Genomic DNA, 25,364 nt, shown 5'->3' with positions numbered 1-25,364 from the left:
CATACTATGTCTATTCTTAAATTTAACCTTTCTAATAATTGGTCCTTCAGTCACACCATCTTATTAATATTCTTATGTTAAAACAATCATTGGTTAATCTCACTTAACTCTACTGATTGGAATCCTCGATAATTAGATCGAGGTGGGAAGGGTAAGGGGTTTCCAGGCAGCAAACTGGTGTCCATAACGGTTTCCCTAGTTTCCTAAAACAAAACACTACAAACCAACAAATCTTTGTCAAAGTTTCTGTGGTTAACTTGATTTTAGACAATACTTGAATTCTTATAGTCACACATAGTACATTTTCTAAAGTTCCTAAGTTCCTATGACTACATTTCAAACTTAACACTCCCATACCTATGCTTCACAATTTTTTACTTCTTAATCAAACCAAACTCTTTTATATAATTAGATTTTAATTTCTTTATCAAAATATTTTCAACAATACCCTGGCTGAGATGGAGTCATGCCTCTTCTGCACTTTCCTCCCTCTCTCTGAAGCCAATTATTCCATCAAAAGAGGAAATCAAATTAGTTTGATGCTAGTCCTTGATAATATGTATTAGCTGATTTTTTTTTGGCAGCTGCTATGTCCCTAGTGCCTGTAAAAGGATTTTTAAATTAATTTGTTCTGGTGTCTTTTCTGGTATTGAACTAACACTGATGAGTTCATATCCACAGGCTGGCTTGCTCCTTTTTTTCTTTCTGTTCAGAGATCTTAGGGTTTCCTTTCTCCCCAGCTCCCTCGGCCTTCAGCAGTTCACAGTCCTTGTGACGTGGAAATTGTTTTGGCTAGTTCTTGAAATTCCTGATGTTCCTTTTCAGTAGCGTGTTCTTATCTGAATACTTCTTTATCTCAAAGAGTGAGCTGTTTCTGAGCTTTCCCCTTTCCTGGCTTGTTTCTATCTGTACTAGGTCGCCACATTAGCCAAGCATTGATAGAGGGATACAGAGCTGTCAGAAATGGTGTGAAATACGCAGCTGTGGTCCAACAGCTTGGAACACGATGTGCTGTTGTGAAACATCTCAGAGCTCCAAAACTGGGAGCTGGGAGGCCCGGGCAGACCCAGGGATTTGCAGTGGTAGGTGTCAAACACTGCAACTGTCTCCCACAGGAAGATGCTGAATTCTCTGTTCTGTTTCTGAGCCCAAAATGGAGTGCATCCTTCAAGCGGCACCTAAATTAATGGGCTCTCTATAAGGGTAATTTAGTATATTTTAAAAACCTAGGATATTCAGATTAGGCATAATAAGCTAATGGTATGTAACAGAAACAACGCAAGAGAAAATAGCTTTGTTGCAATAAAATAGACAGTTGGGGGGGCATTTCTCTGCAAAAGCCCATTAGTGCATCTATTGCATTTAAAGTAGACAGCTACCATAAAACAAGTTTAATTTGCTCTGGTTCATGCTGTATTTCAGATGTAATGTCCCTTATTCTGCTCTATCACAGCAAAATACATTTCTGCCTTTCCCCAGGTGCAATCAGTATAGTCTTCGTTGAGAGTGATCATTAGACTTGTTCCATGAAGACTGTAGCTGTTGGGCACTGTAGGGAGAACCACTGTAAGTATCCACAGTGCCTAATGTACTATAGGTGACATCAGAAATTGTTTCCTAGCTGGTTCAGGGACTTGCATAAATACCAATACATGGCACACACATGCTGACTTCCATTTGCGGATCTCAGGGAATACTTACTAACCAAAACACTTGATTACCTAAAATTTCTTGGATTTGGAATGCTTTTTGGATTCCTCTTGACTTTTTACCCTGTCCGCCAATATTTGTGAATAGTGAGTGGAGACATTCAAAGAGAAAAATAAAGATGTTAAAATCCAAAGTTTGTCAACTTGAGTATTAGTCTTTGCTGGGTTTTGTAGTTAATAGAGAGCTCTATATGAGGTCAAAGAATTCTTGTATTTGTTGTGAACTCACAAGTTCAAAAGCTTTGCTTGTGCTACTTATAAAACTAAATTACAAATTCGTTAAAATATTATTATGTTGGAAAAGAACCAGTATTCCCAAATAATCCTGCTCCTGATGTCAGCTAGGGAGCAGGTTTGGGGAAGAAAAGCCCTGCAATACAGCATGCATAATTTGTAGCAACTTCAGAAGCAGACCTTAAAGCTAAGGTCTCATTCAGACTTCAGTCTTAAACGTGACTAAATTGCGTAAGAGGACAATTGATGTAATTGTAGATGGGCCTTAAAACAAAAGAGGGAAAAGAAAGAGAGAGTGGAATGCTACAAGTTCATTAAAATCTCCATGAATCTGATGATAATGAAAGATTTACTGCAGGCAAGTAGGAAAACCTTTCCATGTTTTTTTCAGGCTGCTTCTAACAGGCTTCAGCACCGATTTCCAGTGTCTGGTGCAAAGGAATAAAGAAATCAGGCATGTCCAAGGTACTCAGCTAGGCGAGGATCCTTGCGCAGTTTCTCTTCAAGAGCAAGGTATTTCTGCGGCGCTCTCTGCTTTTCCCTAGAACAAGAAGGGGGATATCAGAGGAAAACTGCAGCAGGATATCAAGTAGAGTATTTCACAAAATAGCTTCTGTGCCAAGTTCCTGGGGGGCTTACTTACAGACCACCCCTGGACACTACTCAGGCAGCCACTCCCAATACCTGTTGAGTCTCAGCGCTAGAATGTGGATACGAAACGCAATTTCAGAGCAACAGGTGAGGAAGTCATCCTCCTCCTCTGCGCTGAGCTGATTGTGATTTTCCTGAAACCACTGGTCCTTCTTCTGCAGCTCTTCCACTGCCTGTGAGGGGAGCGAGCAACTAGAAGTCAGGGTAATTGAGAGGAGAGTGAGGAACAAAGGCACGCAAAAGTGCAACTCAAAGTTCAGGGAGCCAAGATGAAGGAAACCACAAATCAGAGCTGGTTTATTTTCATAGGAGGCAGTAAGTTTGAAATGAGGTCTCACAGAACAAGAAAACAAGTGGAATCAAAACATGTGGAAGAGAGAGAGGCAGCAAAACCTGAACATGTTGCCTCACTGTACTCAAGAAGCACTGGAGAATCAAATCAGCTCTGACTGAGATAGGGACTAAACTTCACCCTGGAGCTATTTTGTTCTTTGATCTTCACATGCTAATGACAAAAAAAAAATATACAGGCATGTTTATGGCTCTCTTAAAGTAATCAAAGGAGGTTTGTTTCTTGCCTGCTGTCACAATGAGACGTGTGTTACCCTCCTGCCAGTGCAGAAGAGACTCCAGTAACATGCACATCCTGGAGCAAGGCTGGGAATACCTTTTCAAAGCGAGCCTGGATGATGTTAGCTTTATCAATGAGACTATGCTTCAAATCAGTCAGGCAGTCATCTCTGACACGCAGGGCCTGCCCCTTGGTCATTTTCTTTCTGTGGCCAATTTGAATAAGGAAAGGTGCCAAGTAATCCAGATCCTGTTCCTCTTGTCCCAGAAGCTCAGCCTCCATTGTGTTCTTCTGGAGGGGAAAGGACAGAGAGAGTCATGGCCCCATTTACCTGCTTTCCCAAACACCCTGTGATAAAGCAAAACAAAAGCAAAGGCCAAAACTCCTCCACTCCCTACCCCCGAGAGGAAATAATGTTTCTTTTTTCCTATAGTTTAATCAAAACTACTGTTTTGCATTAGCTTTGTATACCAACCCTTTCCTAATGTGGTTTTTATTCTGTAGTTTATTTTCTATCGTCCTTTTTAACATTTCTCCTGATTTCCTTGATTGTAGAGATGTCTCTTACACAAAACATGTTATCCACTGAGGTGCAAGAAGGGCTCTATAAAACGCATTTGTATTTGGACAGAAAGAGATTAAGACAGGGTATTTTGAGTGATACCAGCTTGTAGGCTGGCAAATAGCTGGTTCTTGCATCTTTGCTCCTGCTTGTGTTTCACGCCAGAAGTTTGGCATGTAAAACCTAATATCACCTTTTATAACCTCTCCATCCAGGAAAGCTCAGTCTAAAAACCATTTACAAGAAGCATCTTGGAGATCTTGAAAAATTGCAAGTAATTATTCTTGAATCTTTTTGTATTTGTCCAGAACATTCATAAGGTATTAATTCCTCAACAGAGATCCTGGAACAAAATTGGCTTTACAAGTAATAATGAAAACCAAGAAAACAACTGATTCATATCACACACAGAAGTGCATATCTGCCTAACAAAATAAGCCCTGGCTAGAAAGATGCAGCTTGGAATCCATTATCATACTCCCCCCATAACCCCTATTATCAACTAATCCTTGTTAATTATTTTCTTTATTAACTAAACAAAATAAAACAATAATCTTTCTTTGTGATGTGAGTTTTTCCAGGAAGTCAGAAGGTCATAGCATGATCATGTTATATTTTCATGGGAAGTCAACTGAAGCTGTGCTGACTTACACCTGCTAGGGATTTGGGCCAGTATATTTTAATGATACTAAAGCTCTTCAGAGATAATTCCTCAGAGAGAAGCAGCTTACTCTGGATTTCTTTGCGTACATGTAATAAATACTGGGATTAACGAAGTCTACCTACCATGACTTCAAACTGTTGTCTTCTCTTTTCATTCCTCTCTGTATTATAAATTGAAACTGTCAATTTAACAGCAGTTTCTTCATTCTCACGGATCTTCAAAATATTTAACACCTTCCAAAAAAATCAGAAGACCGACCCCTCAGCTTTCCCACAAAATGACAGTACTTTTACATGCTTGACCTGCTAACAGAGCAGATACTGCATACAAGAACTGTAGCATAAGGTTAAATATAGAAGATCTATACAAATATGTTGATATCCTGCTGACACATCAAGCTGATAGCAGTCTTATTTTTAGATTGCTGCTCTGTATCAAATTCTTGAACACAATTATTGATATTATCTGTTAGGAAAGCTCTTCTGGAGTCACAGTCTTGCCACTACTTTTGAAATTGCACCGATAGCTTTGGCTTATTGTTTGTCTTAACTGGATATACAGCACAAGCAACATGAATATTTTGTCTGTTGATACATCAAGACTGAGAAATTTGGCAAGGTAGTTCATGAGGTCACAGTGAACTAGCTTCAAATTTCTGGAAAAAAAAATGGACTTTTGCAATCTTGTTCTTAATTACTACTAGTATTCTGGGCTAATATAGTTGAGTATTCCCTCTCCAGCTCCTTCAGGGGTTCCTCTTCCTCACAAAAACATTAAAAAAAACAATAAAATCCAATAGCTTTGTCTCCATCTGCTGAATGGTTGTATTTATCATGAGGTAATTACAAAGACTTCTAAGAACATGGATTTGTTACACCAGTCACAGTGTGATTAGCAGTACAAGCAATGTATTTTATGAAGTATTTCCCTACAGTTGCTCCCGCAAAAAGTCACTTCAGTATTTCAGATGGGAATTCCTGGAAATGCCTAGCAACTAGATACAACATTACATACAATATCCTTTCTTTTTGGTCTCATTCCCAGGCAAAAGGCGGACATGTTTCTAGATGCCCCAATTCATATGCTGTCATCTGCTCTCCAAAACTGTCTTCCTCCCAGAGAATGAAGAGTAAGAACAATGGCTGAGTTGCAAGCTTGATAATTCAGCATGGAGACCAGCTTTGTGACACTAGAGTTTCATTTTTATCACAGTTTATGCTGAGGATGCTTTGGCAACCAGTCAGCTGAAACCGGTTCCATGCCTGACCAACTTTGACACAGTGTGGACACCTCCCTGTTACCTCTGCTTCAGATTGCCGGACTTGTTGCTTCAGCTGTTTCTCTTCCTCTGTTAGCTGCTGCAACGCTTTGTACAGATGGAGCAGCTTCTTGTCTTTTTCAGAGGACCCCGCCTGGAAGCAGATAAGCTAGTGAAAGACAGTAGCTTGCTCTGGGTGCACGGACCAGGTACTCTGCTAACAGAAACTGGCACAATTCTGCTATAGTCAATAGTGACACTGATTTCCATCACTGAAACATCTAACCCATGGTCAACAGTTTATTAGACTTCATTTTGATTTTGAATCCATCAGTAATGTGAGCCAGATGGCACATCTCGCACTTTGCTGATGCTGCTGTTGTATGGTTGGAACTGGTTTTGCAGGGTTAGAGATGAAAGGATGGCACTCCAGCAATTGTGTTCTGTGTATTCTCCCCAATGGGAAATAGAAACTTTAAAAAAACGTGCATAACATTAAATAATCCTGTATTTGCAATCTCTTTTTGATTTTCCTAAGTGTAATTGTGCAGCATCACTGCAGAATTTACTGGCAGATTTTTGCCCCTGGTTACAGACTCACATCAATGATGTTAGTGGAGTGACCCTGCGCCCCAAATGAGAGAATTTGGCTTAATGACAGCGCTCCACTTTTTTTGGAACATCTTTTATTTAAGGCTATCTATCTATCAGCAATGCAATAAGCCTCAGCATCTTGCTCTGCGTCTGCAGGGCAAGCTCTGGGAGATTTAAGCAATGATGTGACCCAAGAAGTCCATGGCAGAATTGGAGCTAGAACCCAGGATGTCTGCTCCTGCTTTTCTGCTGTAGCCTCTTGTTCAAGAGAGAATAGCAGAGGAAATTTCAGCTTCCCTGCCATGAATCCACAGGACTGAGCCCAACAGCTGCTGAACGAGCATCTTGCAAGATCCCAGTGGCTGTGTCTACATTGCCTGATGACCAAGTCTGGGAAGATGACCTCAGGCACAGCTAGAGCAAGCCTTTCACGCTACACTATGTCCTGCATGCCCAGTCACTTCTAGCATGGCAGTGCATCTCCAGGGGCATTCGCATTGTCAGCCTTGGAGGCTGTCTGTGAGAGAGGGATGCAGATGGAGCAGAGGGGCAGCATGGAATATGTCATGCTTGTAGTTCTTCCACTGATATTTCACCTTCCCTTTGTGTCTTGTGATCTAGAAAAACTTCAAGATATAAGCAGTTTTTCTCCATACCTGGTATGTGATGCACATTTCTGGGGTCATGACGATTTCATTTCCTTTCCTATCCCTGTCTGCTGCTTTGAAGAAATCCTTCTTTGAGGCAGTAATGTATTTATCCTTGAGATGGTATGTCAGATGGATTGTCTCCTCTGTGATCAGAAAGATACGTTCTGCTACATCTTCATCAGCAGGCTTTTCTAGGTTTCTGTGAAAACACTCCTTGATTTGCTAATGGGGGTGGAAAAAAAAAAAAAAGAGATGGAAGCAGGTTAGACAGCATAAAACTGGCAAGATTTGCAGAGTTGGGTAAAAACCCAAGGTTAAAATTGGGCTTTTCCGCCTGGACTACAATGGCATCTCTTGGCCCATGGTCCTACTGTTCTTTCCTCTGCCTGAGAAAAAAAGTACAAAGCTGCTTAAAGCAATACAGGGGTCTCCTATTTGTGGAGCTGAGTATGCTCTCCAAGCTCAAAAGTTAGCTTGGGATGCATCCCTGCCCAAGGGAACTGCAGGAAGCAAGGTATTTTGGAGCACAACAGTTTCCCATATTCCTCAATATAGGGAAGGAAAAAGGAGCATGTTGGGTGCTGGTCCAAAGGCAGGCCACTGCATGGCTCTGTCTTGGCAGGTGAATCATCTGAGCCATACTGCCAGATGTCGTATTTCCTCCCTCTTCTGTTCTGCAAATCAGTCCTGACTAGAGGAAGAGGTAGATTACCTGCTTGTAACAAATCAGTGATGAGACACTTCATCATTAAACCATTTGACTAGTTTTGAGTCTTGTAAAAATTTCATTGCAAAATCATAGTCAAGCTTTTTTTTCTTTCCTCTGACATGCATTTTCCAAGTCTTAGTTTCCTAGTTTCATTCTAGCTGCTAAATGCAGTTCGTGACAACTGGTCACACTGTAGCTCTCTGTCAGGCAAGCAACTGTGAGACACAGCAGCTGAACAAGGCTCGGACGTCCCATCTGGAGATTTGCCTTGGCTGTGCCCACTGAAAATGAACCTAAAGCCCTAGGCAGTACGTTTTGCATAGTATAAATATCACAGTGACAGATATTTTTCTGTTCCTGCCTTGGCCATACCACTATAGGCCGGGAGTTAATGTCAGTTCTAGTGCTAGCCAAGTGTATTTTCTTTCCACTTTTGCCAAACTCCATGTGCCGAACATGCAGGAAGTCATCCCGCCCCACAAAGTACTCCGTCATCTCATTATAATTTTCAACACGTTTCTGGAGGCCATCGACTCGCGCCTCGTTGTAAAACTCCATTGTATGTTCAGTCTCTGGTTCCAGTGACGTATAGGTGTGAGCTAAGGACATAAGAGAGAACGCATACATTTTCAGAGTTAGCAACCATAATACGGTGAACACAAGCATGTCCAGAAAAGTCTCATTTTCTTCAGTGACCAATAAATCAAATGTATGTAAGAGTGTAAGAAGGGAATGTTATCTCCTCACTGCTGTGTATCAATATGCTACAGCCTGAGGACGGCAGGACAGCTTTGCAAGGCCACTGCCTTCCTTACACAATAAGGCAGTAGCAAGTGGAGCCTGGATCCTGCTCTTCCCAAACCAGGAATGGGCGCAGCCTCTTGGGGTAAAATGCTGCTTTAGCAACAGATCTGATGCAGGACTTTCTCTCCCCCAGCTGCACAACACTGAGAGACTGAACATAAACCTAAGGAGAAAGTTTCTACCTCTATCACGTCTACCGGTAAAAGTAAATTGTATCACCCTATATATGTGATAAGTATGTATTCTTCTTCCGTTATGCTGAGGGGGAGCACTGTCCAGGACTGGAAGTCAATAACCCAATTCTCTACTCTCCACTGGAGACCACATTATTTATCTAGGCAATTCATCCCAGAAGTTTGCTGCCCCCCCAACTTTTGCCACTGCTAGAAGAGATTCACATGAAGTCCCACCAGCTGCAGTGGCTGCCCAGATGAGCTAGAATACCTTTAAGACCGAGGAGGTGTCCTGGGCTGAAGTATTCTGTGGTCAGCTGTGTCTGTTTATTCACTTCTCTCATATCCAACATGTCTTCTCGGTTTTTGAACCACTCCCTCACCTCCACTACTTCAGCACCTGGCAGGAGACAAACCGTTTCACAACCTTACATCACTGTGTTGGAGGTGGCAAGATTCATCTGATGAGCTCTCAGTGGCTGTGCAAGCACCCTGTGCTCCTGATACAGCTGCAGTAGACAACATGTAGTCACTGGAATTGGCCCTGTGCACAGGGGCATTTTGTAGATGAATCCTAATCTACATTTGAGTAGATGAATTACACCTTAAGAGGGTTTATTCCTCTCCATCAACAAGAACTAAAGCAATCAGCTCAGGGGGAGAAGGTGGCATGGCGGATGGCTATGGCTAGGCAAGAGAAATTTCATCCCAAATACTTAATGATAGTGTCAGGAGGGAAGGGATATGAGATAGGGGCATTACACTACCCAAGAGCACTGAGGACAGGACACTGTATGTCCAGTTAGGAATCTGCAGTTTCCTGGACCAACTGTTGAAGAATAATGCTTTCCAGTACAGAAATATCCACAGTCTGTAGCTGCCCCTTTTTATGGCTCCTGTCGAGACCAATGGGAATAATGATACTGTTGGATCAATTCAAACCAGTCTTCCATTTCTCTGGAGACTGAAAATCCAAGCAGCTGACCTGCGACACTGAACAGCCTCACTGCTGGGGTGTAAAACAGATTCAAACTCTTGGAGGAACCCCTAGCAATGCTGGGAAGTTCTGGGGCTTGTCAGACAGTGAGCGAGATGAAGCATTTGAAGATGTGGTAGCTAAGTCCCCCACAAATGTGAAAGGAGGATAAGAAAGCACGAGAGACACTCTGGCAGAAAGGGGACCACCTCCCCCTTCCCATCAGCACACCCCAGGCTGTGTGTGCTCACTGCATCAAGTGTGTTCACTCATCCCTCTTACAGTCTAAGTCTGCATAGACAGTGAGGCGTTTCACCAGCCCATTTCCATTCAGGTACGGTGCCCATTTCTCCAGTTTTGCTTTCTTGTACAGGATCACCTTCCTCCCCTGGGAACAGCGGGTCTCAAACTCTGCAGTGGGCAAGAGAGGTGTCAGAAAAATTGATTCCCTTGTACTTAGCCCAAGGAAAAAGAATTCAAGAGGGAGAAAACCATGGTCTAAGGGAAACCACGCAGTTATTGATTGCATTCAGCTGCCAGTGAAGCTGTTCAGACCCTGCCTGTTGTGCTTTAATGTTATAGTATAATACCTCTTTTCTCTCCCAAAGGAGATATTTGATAATGCAGGGGCAGTCCCTTGTGCATAGTGGTAACAGAAAGTCCATCCCAGGCAAAATCATTCAGCTGGCAGGAGAACACTCTGTGTCTGTCTGTCTGTCTGCTGGGGGGCTCCCACCCAGGATGAGACAGTGCACTGAGGGCAGGCATTCAAACCAATAGCTGTTGCTGCCTTCATCTACTGCCCTTCACTGCTGTACCTTGTCCATCCTGAAGGGAGAATTCTGGAGTGAGGTAAACAAATGTCCCAATATACTAAAAGGTTAGCTGGGGGGCAAGCAAAAGGCAAAGGAAGAATACATACCTCTGGGAGATATCTGAATTGGGGCTACCCACGATGGTGGCATGTCAAAACTCATGTCTTCTTCCTCCTTTTCCTGCTGAAACAGAAGCAGAGATTTGCATTTTTGGCAGGTTCTCTTACTGTGCCAGGAGGCATTTTGGTTCTTGAGAATGTGGTGCAGCAATCAGAGCTCAGCTCGTGCAAGGCTGCGCTGGTCCTGGGGAACACAGTGGCGCAGTTATGAGAGCTGTGTCAGTCACACACAGCCTGAGGACAGAGGCAAGCAGCACGCTGCAGTTCACATGGAAGGAGAGCTTTATTGCATCCCCCCACTCTCACTAGTACACCCCTACTCAAGCCTAATGAAATGATCTTCCAGCTAACGCTCATGCTGGACAGGGGACGAATGTGACAATCATCATTCAACCCAATGACCAGCTTGTTTTATGTAGACTATGGAGGGCACTTTGCTTCCTGGTTATGGGCACAGGCTGAGGAGAGTAGATAACAGGAGGGAACGTACTGTTATTGGTGTTCCCCCGTCCTGCTGTGCTGGTACAATGCCTGCTTTATCATGCTGCGTTCTCCCACCACCAGGACAGCATACCATTTTTTGCTTCCAGTACACAGCATTTTTTGGTATATTAGAGTACATACATTTCTACATTTGGTTGGCAACTCCACCTAGCAGCCAGGAGAGCAGGGTGCCAACCAGCAGAGAAAGTGTGTCCAGAAAAAATTCAGTTTGGATTTTATTTTTTTAAATTATTTCATCCCAAAGGTCAATGCACTGGAGGCCTACAGAGATCCCTAGACACTTAGGACACCAGAAGTACCACTTGGGGTCCTGCTTCAAAAAGCATCAGAACTATTCAAGATTGAGAAGGAATCTAAAGTGCCAACCAAAACCTAGCTAAAGCAATAGTGATCTGACCTGGAGAGGGCAGCAGGCAGGCAGGCAGGCCTGCAAACACACCAGTTCAATACAGCATCCCCACTGCATGAGAGCCATCATTTGGGTCACTCACCATGTCATCTGTGTCCCTGTCAGATAATTCCTTTTCCTCCTCAGCATCTGAGAGCAGCTGAAGAGGCTTGTTGCTTCTTGAAAGCATAATTTCCCAGCGGATAGCGTCACCCAAGTCAAAGACGAGATCCTAGGTCACACAGAAGAAACCCACTGAACTACAGGGCAGTCTCAAGGACCTGACACTAAACTGAATGCTGCTCCCACATGTTTGCGGTGCTCTGGACCTGCCTGGGTGTCAGAGAGTTAAAGGACTCTAGACAGACCCTGGATGTCAGTGAGGTGGTCTTGTCAGACCCTTGGCTGGCTGGTGGGACCCCAAAGACTGCCCCTGTGCCTAGAGGGCTTCAGACCCCTTTCCTCATGGTGCTTCTGCCGCAGATGAGAAGTTGCTGGAAATGCTTCTGCATACTTCCTTGGGGCATGCATGGCCCCAACGTCAAGTTGCTCTAACTCAGATCCTTGCCTCCCTGACTTTGTATCAGCTGGGGAGTAGCTGAGTTGTGGGAAGAGCCTAATCAAGATCTTTCCTGCCTTGAGCCATGCCTGACAGGCTCAAAACATCCTCTGCCTTAAAAGCTGTTTGAGAGAATGAGCATTCAGCCAGCCTTAAAAGCTGATATTCTAGCACTGTAGGGGTTTAATTTGCTAGCTCAGGGTCTAGGATGTCCTGGAGCAGTTCCAGAGTCTATGTAATCTGAGCAACATGACCAGAGCTAACACAGGGAAAGGTAAGTGGCAACTGGGATCGCTGCTGATCTTGGACTTCCCCAGGACTCAGGTTAGCCCAACTGTCCCTCCCAGGCACAGGATGCTTCAGGGCTTGTTACCTTGCAGCCGTTCCAGCAGTCCTGCATGTTCACCCAGTAGTTCCTGTGGTTCCAGACACTCTCAATCCCAAGGAAGTGCTCATCCATGGTGCTGTGGCTGTTTCCCGTGAAGGGGTTGATGAAGAAGGTCTCAGGAACCTCCCTCTTCCCAGACAGAACCAAAACCCATGCATGCACCCGTAAGCCATACAAAGGGTCACGCTTGGGCTTTTCCACTTCCTGTAGCACAGAGGACAGAAAAGTAATTATTGACATTTTATTGCCTCTTTAGTCCAACCCAGTGGCAATCTTATTCTCTCCTCTGCCCATTTCTAAAGATCTCCAGGCCCTTAACACTCTTCAGAAGAGTGAGGTATTACATACCCAGTACATATTCCTGTGCCAGCACACACTGTGTTCCCAGAGGTCAAGTGATCATGGCCATGATCAGGGTTGTGTCATACTTCATGGCAGAGGGTGGTGACCTCCTTTCTTTGGTCAGCCATTACCTGTGTCTCAGCTCTTGCTCCTGGAGTTTACAGTGAGGTGGACCTCACTAACTCACCGTGACCTTCTCCTCTTCTCTTTCCTTGTTCTTTTGAGCAGCTTCAGTTTCTGCTGCCTTCTTGGCCTCCTGCTGAAGTTCAAACTTGCTCTGCAGGTCTGGTGGGGGCTTAACTCTATACTTGTTGGACTTCTTCTTCATCCCCTCCTTTGGTACCTGCCTCCGCAAAAGCAGGGTATTGCTGTGAAACCCAGCAGAGATCAAGAGAAGGGAGAAAATGTGTGGCTTACAGGTACCTCCCAGTTTCCAGCCCTTGGCAGTTTGCAGTATTGGACCCGGTGAGCAGGAATACAGTGAAGCCAAAGAGGCCTCTTAAGGAACTGTGGAAAATCACTCAAAAGATCCCTTTGGTGAGGTCCCTGCTTGGTACAGACTGAAACCTAGTGTGGACCTGAAGCTGTTCCCCCTAGCTCAACTCTGGAGCTCACTGGAAATGAACAGGCTGAGCATGCATGTGGCGCTTCTCCCTGCCCGCTCACTGTACGTCTCACCTCCTGTGGCTTCCTGAGCAGTGGGCACAGCTTCAGAGTCTCATCCAGGCTGCATATCTCGTGGGTGGCATACCCGTGCACACAGTAGGCATCATACCCAGCCCCGATTAGCATGGAGCACAGCAGCACGCTGAAGTCAAAGCAGTTCCCTTTCTGGTATTTCAGGATGGTGGTTGGGGAATAGAGCGAACTAGGCTTGAAAGAGAGAGATGCATGTTCACAGTGTTTGTCTTGTGAAGCTGAAACATGCACCAGGCAGAGAGCAAGAGAGAGAGAGGGCATTGCCCATGTCCCTGGGCTCTGCACCCATAGGGAATCTGTTACATAAAATTCCTATACAAGCCACAGACCCAAAAAGTCCCCTCCAAAGTGATGTGGGGAAATTCTGATGCCAAATCTGGTGACAAATTTAACCATAGGGAGAGATGGGCAGGACAAGCTCATCAAATTGCTGAAAACCTAACGCTAACCACAACTCTGGAGTGGGGCTTACCTCCATCTCTAGCTGGTCTGTCTGCAGTGTTTCAAAGCAAAAGACCCATAAGCTAAATTATAGTTCAAAGGAGGGAACATATTCCCTTCTGGCCCTCACCAGTGAGCAAGCAAAGGGATCAATATGCACATACTGCATATAGAGAGTTTCTACATAATCTGCTCCCAGATCTCAGACATCACCTTAGGTGATCAAGGCAGTCTCCGTCTGCTAAATGGAGAGACATTCTCTGTGGTCGCAAAGTGCCAGAGTTCCTCTTGAGACCCCGGAACTCCTGGGACACACTTGGCCAGCATGGAGCTGGTGGAGATTGTTTGGGGCACTCTGCAGGGCATCACCAGTCTTTGCTAGCAGAGTGTGCTCCCCTTGCCTTAGCTGATTCACACCAGCCAAGAACTTGCCCAAACTCTGGCATCACCCCTTCTTGTCAGTCTAGAAATCTCCCTTCAGCCACCCCAAAATATCCCGAAAATTGGGATAGAAATGTCTAAAGCCCCTAGGAATGGGTCACTGAGGTCAAGCATCATCCCCTGGGCTTTATATGCTCCTTTGTTCCAAGGCATCTTGGCCTTTGGAGGGGAAGCTTGTCAGCCGTTGCAACCCACAGCAGACCAGCTGGTCATCTGGGGTGACATTCGAGGTCAGGCCCAATCTTGTAGAAATGGTGCTTAATTGCTTGACAGGTACAACACCGTACATGTACTGGGATTACAAGTCGGTCCAGAGCGCACAGGGCCTGGGAAAATCGGGGGGTTGCCTAAGTAATGAGGGGATGATGGAGGAGTCAAAGACCTTTGTAATCCCAGCCACTGGGGTTTCCACATTGTGTCCTGCTGAGAGGCCCTTCTGTCACCTCCATTATGTTTCTGATGGGACTGCAGCCCCTTTCTTACCGGTGTGATAGGAGACTTGAGGGGCTCCATGGTGAGGTAATCGGAGACAAAGCTGGCACAGCCATCCCAGTGGTACAGCTCTGTATAAGGCAGCAGTGTTGGCCTTACCGTTGTGCTCACAAACTTCTGTAGGGCCACAAGAAGACTTTGGTTAGCCAAGAGATGCCTGGCAGAGTGTCCTCTCCAAAGCCACCTTCAGACTGCCCCTGGATGTTGCAGCTCACATTCAGGACCTCCCTAGAGCATATCAACAGCGTCAGTAACGCTCCTCATCTGTTCCGAGACAGAAACTGCATGGGGTTGAAAGGCCATCTGCTCGTCTGTGGCTAAAACTTGAAGCTCATCTCAGACACATTACAGATGCGAGCCAGTTGTTCTCTTAGTTTTCAAGCAAGACAAATAGCTACTGCCCTTTCCAGCTTTTACATCCTCCAGGATTTTTTGCCTTGCATGTTAATCATATAATAAATGCTGGGGAAAGCTGGTCCAAAGTAGCCATTTCAGATGCCTGGGGAGCATCAGGTCCAGAACTAGATAACAGTTGTGCAGCTTGGGCCCAGTCCTAAACAAAACCAGACCACAAACTTCCACATTTACTTCCTTCCCTGTAACTTCTGTGAAGTTCAGAATAAGACCTAACGCTGGATCCAGACTCCATATCTGTGACTGAGCCTGAGCTTTAGCTATTTCATGTGTTTCTTTTCTTTATGTTTCTGTGGTCTTTCCTGTTTCCTAAGCATCATGCTGCAGGGCTGCGAGCTGCCTGCAGCCTACATGGCACCACCACCATGTGCGAGGTACAACACGCTTGTGGATTTGGACAGCTGGGGTGTTCCCAGGGTGCTGCGTGCCTGCTCAGGGTGCTGTGGGCACATGGGTTCCCATTCCCTTTGGTCAGGAGGGAGGGCAGGAAGGGCTGCTGTCCTTCCCCAGCATTCGACACTATGGAAGCTGAGTGCCCCCTGCACTGCGGCCCAGCCCCACACCACCCCATACCTCCACGCCACACTCGTTGACTGGGTGGAGGAAGAGCAGCTTGCGGTCGGGGCAGAGGTGAGTGTACTGCTGGAAGAAATGGTCAGCAATGTGCAGCAGCTTCTTTTCCTTCGGGGAATTTGTCTTGTACGAGGACGGTAACTGGGATGTGTCAATGGAGCTCCAGTCAAAATCACTTCCAGGGTAGAAGGAGGCAGACAGACACAGGTAATAAGCCAGGAGCAATTTGGGCAAGATGACCAGCTATCAAAACATGGCAGGGGCTCCCTGTTTCCCAGGGCAAAAATGGGGATCATATCCAAGAACATGATTTTGACATAGCCAAGCTTCTCTGGAGTGATGGCAAGCTGACATATACACAGAGGCTCAGGGGACCTTTATATAGTGTCATGAGACAGCATGGAATGAATGTACAATGAAGTGAGTTATCTTATCTTACTCACACATGCCCACTCTTGGACAAACACACCAGGTCCCTTTGCTGTGCAAGGGGACCACACGTGCCATCCACATGTGTGCAATCTCCCCATGAACCCCAAAAGGACCATCTCTGCTCATCCCAGTAACTGACAGACACACGTGACTTACGGTACATCACTTGGGACGCTGACTTGCTCCACAGACACCTTCATCTCCACATCCTGGAGGTTATCACTTATCTCCAAAGCTTTCAGCTCTTCTCCTTCTGTTTGCTCCTCTTCCTCCTTCTCCTCCAGGACCTCCATTCTGCCTCCTCCGGGGCACTACAGAAATGCACGCACCAGGGTGAATTCAGGGCTGGAACCCAGATACACAGCAACACAGAAACACTCACATGCTGGCCACAGTGCTTTAGTATATGAGCATGGCTGAGGCAGCCAGAAGCGTGACAGTAAAGGGTGAGCACTGAATCCGAGTTTGGGCTGGGCTTAGTAAATAAGTGGCTGCATGTTCCTGGACACCCTGAGCGTGGGGCAGACGGCAGAACAGGGGGAGCCTGGCTTGGCAGGGCACAGCACATCCCCACATTCAGTCTCTGACTGCAGTGTGTCCCCCCAGTTCATGTACTCACGTAAACGCCACGTCCTCCGTCCTGCCTGGGCTGCTGCTGGCCGGGAAGCAGCTCTGGACATCCGCTGGGCACCTGCCGATGGCCCACGCCACAGCCAGCGGGCTGCACTGAGCCTGGCCGGCTGCTCAGCGGCCTTGAAGGGAGGGGGACATTTCGCAGCAGAGTCAGCAGCCTCCAAGGGCAGAGGGCTGCTTGTATTATTTATTTACACCTCAGGGAGGTCGGGGGCTGCTTGTTTCCCCTTCCCTGCGGTCGGGCTGACCTCGTGAGGAGCAGACAGCGAGAAGGGAGGCACAGACCTTGCACGGAGGGGGGGGGGGGGGGCAGCGGGCGGCGGGAATGGGGGTGTCGCGGGGCCCAGCACCGCTCCCCGGCCTCCGCACCACCCCGACAGTCTCCCGCCCCCGCCGCCCCTTCAGCCCCACAGTTCTCAAGGTCAGCTAGGCTGCAGCTGCTGCTCCCCTGCCCTCCCTCTCCCGCCGCCGCCGCCTCCCCCGGCCTCACCGCCTCCGCCGGGCCCACGCACCATGGCAACGCCCGCCGCACAGGCGGCTTGGGGCCGCGGCGGGGGCCTGCTGCCTCCACCGGGCCTCCCCCCGGCGCCCAGCCAGGCCTCCCCCTAGGGCCTGCCCCCGGCCTCTCCCAGAGCCTCCCCCCGTCCCCCTCCTCAAGGCCGCGGGCCACTCCCAGGTCCCGGGCTGCCCGCCGGCGCTCCTCAGGCGCCGATCCCGCTGGCCTGAGCGTCTCCCTGCCTGGAAGCTCCTGACAGCCGCCCGGCTGCCGCCCGGGGAGAGGGCGCGTTTCTGGTGGCAGCCCCCTCCGTCCAGAAGAATTTGGGGGCAAAATGAGGAGGAAGCAGCCAAAGCCTGCCCGCCGCAGGAAGGCTTTCCCACCAGGCCCTCGGAGATCACAAGGCTGCTCTTAAACCCACGAGTTTCACTCTCTGAAAAAACCAACCCAAAGAGCCCTCCTCCTTTTCCTTTGTTGCTTTCTAAGCCTGGGGGCTGCTGCACTGCCTTTGTATCTCTAAGTGAGTCTGTGCAAGCTTCTGTCCCGGTTAATTGCTTTGTAAAACACACATAATGGAAAGCAGATATTCTCACCCAAAAGCTGGCAGCAGGAGATGACAGGAGGCTTTTTTTTTTTTTTTTTTTAAATTGGTAGTTCATTAGGCTGTAAGCAGGGTCAGGTGCTAAACACTTGTTTTCTGGTTTTCGTTGTGGTTAGGAAAAAACCTAGATGGATGGATGGATGTTCACATTTGCTGCTATGTTATGGTGACTGTAGCAATTAAAGCTCTGAGGATGCATGGAGTATAGTCAATGTATATCAAGAAGCATCACTTTGAGTGATTACTGCTATTCGCAGCTGGTTACTGTTTCCCAAACAAAGCGGTGTAAAACCAAGCCCTCATCCCTCCATCTCTCACTAGTACTTCTGACCAGATCTTAAATGTCAGAAGTCTTTAAAAAAACAGCCGAAGCAAATGTACATTGTGGTTGCAAAACTGCGTGTATCCAGTACACACAGTTATCTGGCCTTCGCGTGTGCCGCTGTGGTATCTGCTGTTATTGCTGCGTCAAAAGCAGGTACCGCAAAAACAGTTGGATGCCCAAAACCCCAGATTCCCCAGGGATTTTGCAGATACTCCCCCTGTTTGGGATCCCATCAGGGCCATGAATTGGGTCAGCAGCGTTCATGAGCTGTCGGCTAATCAGAAGGGCCGTCCGTGCCGGAGGATGGACTTTTGCAGAGTCCTTTCCTCCCCAGCCGCTGCCGAAGGATGCTAAACTGGCTCTTGTGCAATCGCAGAGGCAGCGTGTTTGTGTGGGGGAGAAGGATGAGCTGCCGGAAGGCAATATAAGGCACGAGGCAGCGAGCACGAGAGTGACCCGGGACAACGGTGGGTGGAGGAGCATAGAGTGGCCTGGAGATGGTAAGTGGGATGAGAACGAGGTGAGATCTTAATGCTGGTGGGATCTCTCAGGACTGATGCAGGGAACGAGGAGGAGCAGAGCAGGGAATAAACCCTCCTTGTCTGGAGCTCTGGTGGTTGCAGCTGCTCGGGGTCGGGTGGAGGGGGTACGCGACATGCTGCCAGACCAGAGTGGGGCTTTTGGCATTGGCTTTGCCCCGCTGTCAGTGCATCTGCAGGGCAGAGGGGTGGCAGAGCATTGCTCCAGACACTAGCACTGGCTGACTCATATCCACATCTCTGATAAGGAGACTCCAGTGTCCAGGGCTCACCCAGCACCGTGCCATTAATTTCCCTAAAGAAATCCATTATCTGTACCAACAGGGGAGATCGACTTAATCTGTGGCTTTGTGGCATTAATTTAGTTGTGTTGAAGGCTTTGGGGTTTTTTTTCCCTGTTGTCTCCTTGTTATGGATATGGGTTACTGGAAAAGCAAGGATCCTTTTGCAAATCCTAACTCTTCAAAAGAGCTGTAGTGGGAAGAGAGAAACTCCTTTCCTCTTCAGGGAGCCTGGACTGATGCTTCTGCTGTGCGGTTTTTACTCAAAGTGCCTGTTCTTACTGAAATGTGGCTTTATCACTGTCAGCACATCCCTGCAGGTCCAAGGTCTGGTTTCTCCCACCCCCTTTTTATGGAATAGCTACCTAAATTTGACCCTTGTGTTAGCCTGCAGGGGGGAGGCGTTGCTGATCTGGCCCTTTGGGATAGGAAATGACTTTGTGCCATCGAACGTAGAGTTTTTGGAGGAAAAACAGTACAGAAATTATTGCACCCATGCTTGAGGGTTGGCTCTTTCTGAATGACTGCAAACATCTCCAGCGAGTGTGCTAAAAACCTGAGTTACCCAGAGCCTGCTTGTTTTTACAGGACAGGACTGTGAGATGTTTGCTGCTGGTCTCTGCCCTCTGCCTGGCTGGCTGCAAAGGCAACAAGAGTGAGTATCCCTGTACACTGTCCATGCTGGGTTACAGACAGGTAGTATGGAAAGGAGAGGTCACACCCTCACCTGATCTGTGTCCAGGTTCCTCATTCAGGGAACTGCTGAAGGCTGCTAAGGGGGCACAACAGAGCAGGGCTCGGGGGTGGGAAGGGCAGGAACTGGGGTGCAAGAGCTGGCCAAATAGGCAGAAACCACAGGCTCTCCATCCCAGCCATGTACGGCATATAACCCGTGGAGAGGGCAGAGGTGCTGTGACATGCCACCACTCTCCTTGCTAGCTGGTGGCAGGCTCCATAGCTCTGATCCAGATTACGGCCATGCTGAGGAGGTCTCCCAGGCTCTCAGTGACATCCTCCCAGGCAAGCAGAGGTGGCAGGGTCTTCCTTAGATGTGCCTGCTCTGGCTTTAGGCAAGATCTCAGTCCTTGAGAGCTGTGCAGGGCTTCACACCATGGGGCGAGTTCACTCTTACATCTCTTGTAGGGGAGATATTCTTGCTGCGTTTCAGCTTATTCACCTTTCCTTTGCTGCAGGTGAGCTGGCGAGCCCTCATGGCCCAAGGCGAGGGGTTGCCCTCCATCTCACGAGGAGCCTGGACGCTTGCCTGCCAAATCCGTGCCAGCACCAGGGGGCCTGCCAGGTGATGGAGGACAGACCAGTTTGCAGCTGCAAACCAGGCTTCACAGGGACGTTCTGCCAAGGTAGAGCTGGGGATGCTGGTGAGCCCTCCCCAGTCTGTCCACGGGCACCAGAGGGAAGGGTGATGGGCACGGTGCACTGATGTTACTTACCACTGCTCTCCACTGCAGGCTCCGAGAGCATGTCCCAGCTCCTGGTTCAGGTGCATTCCCCACCACCACATCCTGACTACATGTTGGTACAAGACCCAGTCCAGGCCATTTCCTTCCTCCCCATATGTCTTAATTCCCTTAAGAAGGAAACCTTGGCTGTCAAGAAGCCATGCTGTGGTGGAGCCGTGTCAGGGCAGCAGGGCATGCTGCAGAGCACAGTTGCCTCACAGTCTCGGCACAACCACACGCACTCCAGCACGGCTACAGTGAAGGCTCCTTCGAGAGACTGGCCAAAAACTGTGTCTTCTTCATCTGAAAGAGAGGATTACTGTCCCTGTCTGGTGCCCTTGGCAGACTGCAGTGATTCTGTAGACAGCCCTCGAGAGGGGCCAGACCCACGACATCTGCCTTTGATGTCTTGAGCCTAAGGACTGTGTCTGTTCAGAGTAGTGGCGGCCATGGGCTTGTGCAGGTCTTAGGCAACTAGTAAAAAATGGCAGACCCACACTAACTTCTGCTCGTTCCCAAAGGTTTGTCTTTTGCCCAGTGTCTCTGAAGAGCCCTACCAGCAGCCTCCAACAAGGCTGGGATGAGGGTCTGTTGAGCTCAGTGGGACTGTGCCATCCTGTAGCTGACCTAGGGCTCCTTCAGGCTTCTTCCTTATTGCTATTGCAGATGGCTTTTTCCCCCAGATGTGGTACTGAAGCTGGCCTGCAAGGAAGAGCACATGAAGATGATGGTGAGGAAGGAGGTGTTTGAACTCTTGAAAATCCCTCAGGAGCTTGTCCACTTGAAGAACCAGGCATGCAAGGTCTCAGAAAGGGAAGAAGCGGGTGAGCCGTTTTTTGCAGCCACTCTCACAGGTGAAAACCACACTGCCTGTGGATCAATAATTCAGGTGAGGATCCCGGAGAGCCTCTCCGCATAGCTCTGAAGCCATGATAGGAGCAGACATGCTGAGTGGGGACAGCAAGGGAAAGCCCCAGAAGCTTTTCCTTTTTATCTGGGTGCTGTAAAGTTCTCGTTCCCCTTGGAAGGCTGGGGGCTGCGGCGGCAGGTTGTTCCTGGGTTCTTCCCTGGGAGCTGTCAGAAAGCTCTTCTGCCTCCACCAAACCCCTGCTGGCAGCACATCTTGTCTTATTCAGCAGAGCATGGAAGTCTCTGTGTGCTCTTTACTAGCTGATAACAGCCCTCAACTTTCTGCCAGTATCCTCTGAGCTCTGCAGCCCTGGCTATAGCCCCTTGATCCCTCACTTGATTCATGGGTCAGGGAGGGTGCAGAGGAACCAGTGCTCCAGCTCTGCATTACACAGGAGGGCCCTCACCTGTGGTCACTCTGCTGACTCCTGCCTCCTCCGGTGATGATTGCCAGTAGCCCCTGGACACAGGGCTTGAGCAAAAACCCCTGCAGATATCCAGGAGGCCTGGAGCAGCTGTAGCCGAGTTGCACCATCTGAACCGGAGCTTGGAGCTCTGTGTATGGACTTAGACATGGTCTGGAGACTTGATATCTGTGTCATTCCAGCAAAACAGCTCCCACGTGTCGTACTCCAACATCATTGAGTCAGAGCAGGAAGTGCACGGGGGTGTGATCTCCCGGAGTTTTCAGCTGGAGGTGCATTTCTCCTGTGTCTATGCCTACGAGCACGTGGTGAAACTGCCCTTCGCTCTCACTGCTGTTGACAAGTGAGTAGTCCTTCTTCACCTTGCTGCTGACATGGTATCTTTGAGCTTGCAGAAAAATAGATGCCTTCAATGAGGTGATCTGCAAAGGCCCTGGGGAGCTACTAGAGAGCTCTGACAGCAATGCCATATCAGGGTGCCTCCCTTTCTCTTCCCAACATGGTTTTTCAACACGAGGTTTGGGCCTGGGACAGAGCCAGAGGAGCATACACAATCTACTTTTCCCCTATCCTCACTGCTTAAAACCAACTATCCAAAAAATAAAGGGTGGGAACTGGAAGATGCCCCCACCAGGCCCCTGTGGAGGTGCAGGTTAGGACCCCCTGGGTTGTCTTTCTCATAGCCCTCAATGGCCAGCCGGTCAGTGGGAGCCCCTGGAGCTCCTTGCTTCTGTCCACACACAGCACAGATGTACCAGCCAGGAGGCAGCTCGGGGCCCGGCTCTCACAAGGCTCCACCTGGGAGCAGAGGCACATCAGCATCCGTGCACCTGTGCCAGTGGCCTGACTTGCACTAAATCCTTCCTGCCTTCTCATTCTGCTCATGAGCTCTCCTCCTCTCCTCTCAGGCTGGTGCAGTTCGTGGTCAGAGAAGGACACTTCAATGTCAGCATGAGACTGTACAAGACCCCCTCCTACCTCCAGCCCTATCAGCTGCCGACCGCAGCCATCCCCGTCACAGACACACTCTATGTCCTGCTGAAGATAGAAGGACAGCACCAGCTCAAGTACTTTCTGCTGAGTGTTGAGGACTGCTGGGCCACACCAAGTGCAGATCCCTACCAGGATGTGCGGCACGAGCTCATTGAGAAGGGGTGAGTGGAGTGCACCTAGCGCATCTGGTCTCCTTGCACCATGAACACAGTCACATCTCTTTCCTGGGTGCTAAGGACAGGTTGCTGTGAGGGAGCAACAAGCAATGACACCATCATTGCTCACAGGTGGAACCTATGGTGGACACCATCACTGAATAGGTGGAACAGCCCCATAGATGAGCCCCCATAACCACTCTGAACTGACCCCCCTCTCCTGACCATGCTCTGCTGCCAATAGTACTGCCTTCCCTCTAGCATCGCTCCTGACCAGGTGTGGAGCAAAGGGCAAGGAGGGGAGATGAGAGACCTTGCTGGGATGTGCAGAGAGGTTTCTGCTGAAGAGCTTGTGTTAGAGGTGGCTGCAGCCAAGCTAAAGCCAGTAATGTGGATATCCAGGAAGTGGGAGCCACAGCCAGGCTCAGTCCACCCCTGCAGAGCAGCTGTGGCCCCACAGAGCAAGACACGAGCCAGCTCCTGTGCTGGTGGCAGCTCCTCCCTGAGCTGGGCACAACACAGTGTGCCAAGGAAGGGCATCCCCACCAGCACTGAGACAGAAAAAGTCCTGTTCAGCAAAGCTTGAGGGCTGCATCCAGTCCCTGTGTGCTCAGGTGTCCTAGGCTGAGATGTTCCCCCTCATTTGCCACCTGCTGACTCGGCCATTGTGTCCTAGGTGTCCCTGTGACGAGACAGTGACATACCTGAACGCTATTGGAGAGAGCACTACTGCCAAGTTCAGCTTCCAGATGTTTCAGTTTGTTGGTTACCCTGAGGTGTTCCTGCACTGCCGTGTCCGGCTGTGTCTCCCTGATGGCCCGGAGCCCTGTGTCAAGGTGAGCTCTCCTGGTGGTCTGCACTGCGCCCTGGCCAGAGAGGGGGACCTCCCTTCCCTTGGCCTGCTGTTTGGAGAAGGGGCTCTGCTCTGGTTTCGGGTGCCTCAGCACAACAAACACCTCCCAGCAGCAGGAGCTCACCCCAGCACCTTGAACTAAAGGTACGAGGGCTTGAACTGACCAGAGAGCTCCTCTCCCTCCTCCCTCTGTCTGTTGGGTATTTGCAGGAGGAGAGGTTTATGCTAGGATGTGAGGAGAAGCAGACTAAGGTCCTTGAGGAACCAGCTCCTCTCATGCTCTGGGGTCTTGACTGCTCCCAGGCTGCAGCCCCAGTTGTGCCTCTGCCAGGGACAGACCAGCAGGACAGCTCTTGCCGCCTGGAGCAGGCTTCTCCCCTGCCCTCTGGTCCCATCACCCTTCCCTTGGCTTTGTTGACAGCAATGCCCCAGGCACTGGAGAAGCAAACGGGCGCTGATGGATGACTACAATAAGATTGTCTCCTACGGACCCATCCACCTGCTGGCTGCTCCTTCCTTGGGAGCAGAGACCCACCATTCCAGGACTGACCAACAGGACCTGGGGGGTATGTATGTCCCTCCAGGGAGGGCAGGAGCAGCTCACAGACCCTTGCAACTGTCTAGGCAATGCTCGGTTATTAAAGAGGGCTGCTAAAATCACTGCCCTGCACAGAAGCGTGGAGTCTTTCACGTGTCATGGCTATGCGCGTTGTGCTCCAGAAGCCAAACCAGCACAGAGAGGTTAGCTCTGTGTGAGCGGCTCTGAACCAGACACAGGTTGGGCTGACCAGGGGAGCTGGATGGGAAGGGACTAGAAGCCGGAAGGCTGTCAGTGCAGCACCCCAGGCAGGGAAGGCTGGGTTTTCACGCTGGACCTCTGCATCAACCCAGCAGGGCAGGCTCCTTTTGAGCACCAAGGTCAATCCAGGAGATCCAAGCAGCAGTCCAGGACCAGGGCTGGGGGCAAGCCCACCTACAGCATAGCTCAGACCAGGCATGATTGCTGAGCTAAATGGAGCCCCTGCGCAGCAGGTGTGGGTGGAGGCCGCAGGTGAGGCAGATTGGCGTGACCAAGTCCTGTTAGTGCCCTCAGGGCTCCGAAGTACCCCCAGCTCTGGTGGCTCTTACCCTTCACAGGAGATGACCTTCCCCGAATCTGCCCCCAGTCAGAAGATGCTGTGCCAGGGCTCAGCACCGGCTCAGGGGACCCAGATGTGTAACCAACCTTTCTCGTCTTCTTCAGGACCCAACCCATGGCTCCCCGGGGCCCTCATCCTGCTGTGCGTGCTTGGTGTGCTCACTGTGGCTGCTGCGGCTGTCAGTGCGAGGCGGCGAACAGTGTAGAAAACTTCTGTTTCCAAATAAATGTGCCAGTAGCAGAGAGGCTCTTGCCTGTGTCTTTACAGGGTTTTTTGGGGAAGGAGGTGATGGTTGGATGCAAACGGTGCTTGAAGGATGAGTCACATCAGAGCGTTCCTGTTCCCTGTAGCATCCCTAGGACCTTCTCATCCCCTCCTGGCCCATGTTCCCTA

General features: G+C 49.0%; 2 protein-coding genes across 4 annotated transcripts; one reads left to right on the top strand and one right to left on the bottom strand.

Moving 5' to 3' along the window:
• Positions 1-1,198: 1,198 nt before the first annotated feature.
• Positions 1,199-17,361, bottom strand: DRC7 (dynein regulatory complex subunit 7). Of its 3 annotated transcripts, none has more exons than XM_052798051.1 (18): positions 17,286-17,361; positions 16,319-16,473; positions 15,731-15,905; positions 14,735-14,860; positions 13,349-13,543; positions 12,858-13,013; positions 12,314-12,532; positions 11,485-11,613; positions 10,478-10,553; positions 9,838-9,966; positions 8,851-8,979; positions 7,975-8,201; positions 6,900-7,115; positions 5,693-5,803; positions 4,514-4,624; positions 3,262-3,456; positions 2,628-2,767; positions 1,199-2,484 (listed from the first exon to the last, which is right to left on the bottom strand). In XM_052798051.1, the coding sequence occupies exons 2-18, from the start codon at positions 16,453-16,455 to the stop codon at positions 2,394-2,396; spliced, it is 2,562 nt and encodes an 853-aa protein (XP_052654011.1). In that variant the 5' UTR covers positions 16,456-16,473; positions 17,286-17,361; the 3' UTR covers positions 1,199-2,393. The 3 variants fall into 3 exon arrangements, with proteins under 3 accessions (XP_052654011.1, XP_052654012.1, XP_052654013.1); XM_052798052.1 differs by having other exon boundaries at positions 10,478-10,550; XM_052798053.1 differs by lacking the exon at positions 2,628-2,767.
• Positions 17,121-25,176, top strand: LOC128146524 (uromodulin-like). The gene is made up of 10 exons (XM_052797953.1): positions 17,121-17,216; positions 18,552-18,737; positions 19,626-19,692; positions 20,231-20,398; positions 21,181-21,386; positions 22,014-22,174; positions 22,740-22,985; positions 23,656-23,815; positions 24,254-24,398; positions 25,076-25,176. Exons 1-10 carry the CDS (start codon positions 17,121-17,123, stop codon positions 25,174-25,176), a joined length of 1,536 nt encoding a protein of 511 aa, XP_052653913.1.
• The last annotated feature ends 188 nt before the right edge of the window (positions 25,177-25,364 follow it).

Source organism: Harpia harpyja, chromosome 9, assembly GCF_026419915.1.
Source record: "Harpia harpyja isolate bHarHar1 chromosome 9, bHarHar1 primary haplotype, whole genome shotgun sequence".
Taxonomy (NCBI): Eukaryota; Metazoa; Chordata; class Aves; order Accipitriformes; family Accipitridae; genus Harpia; species Harpia harpyja.
Note: the sequence above shows the minus strand (reverse complement) of the source record. Positions and strands in the feature narration are given on the sequence as shown.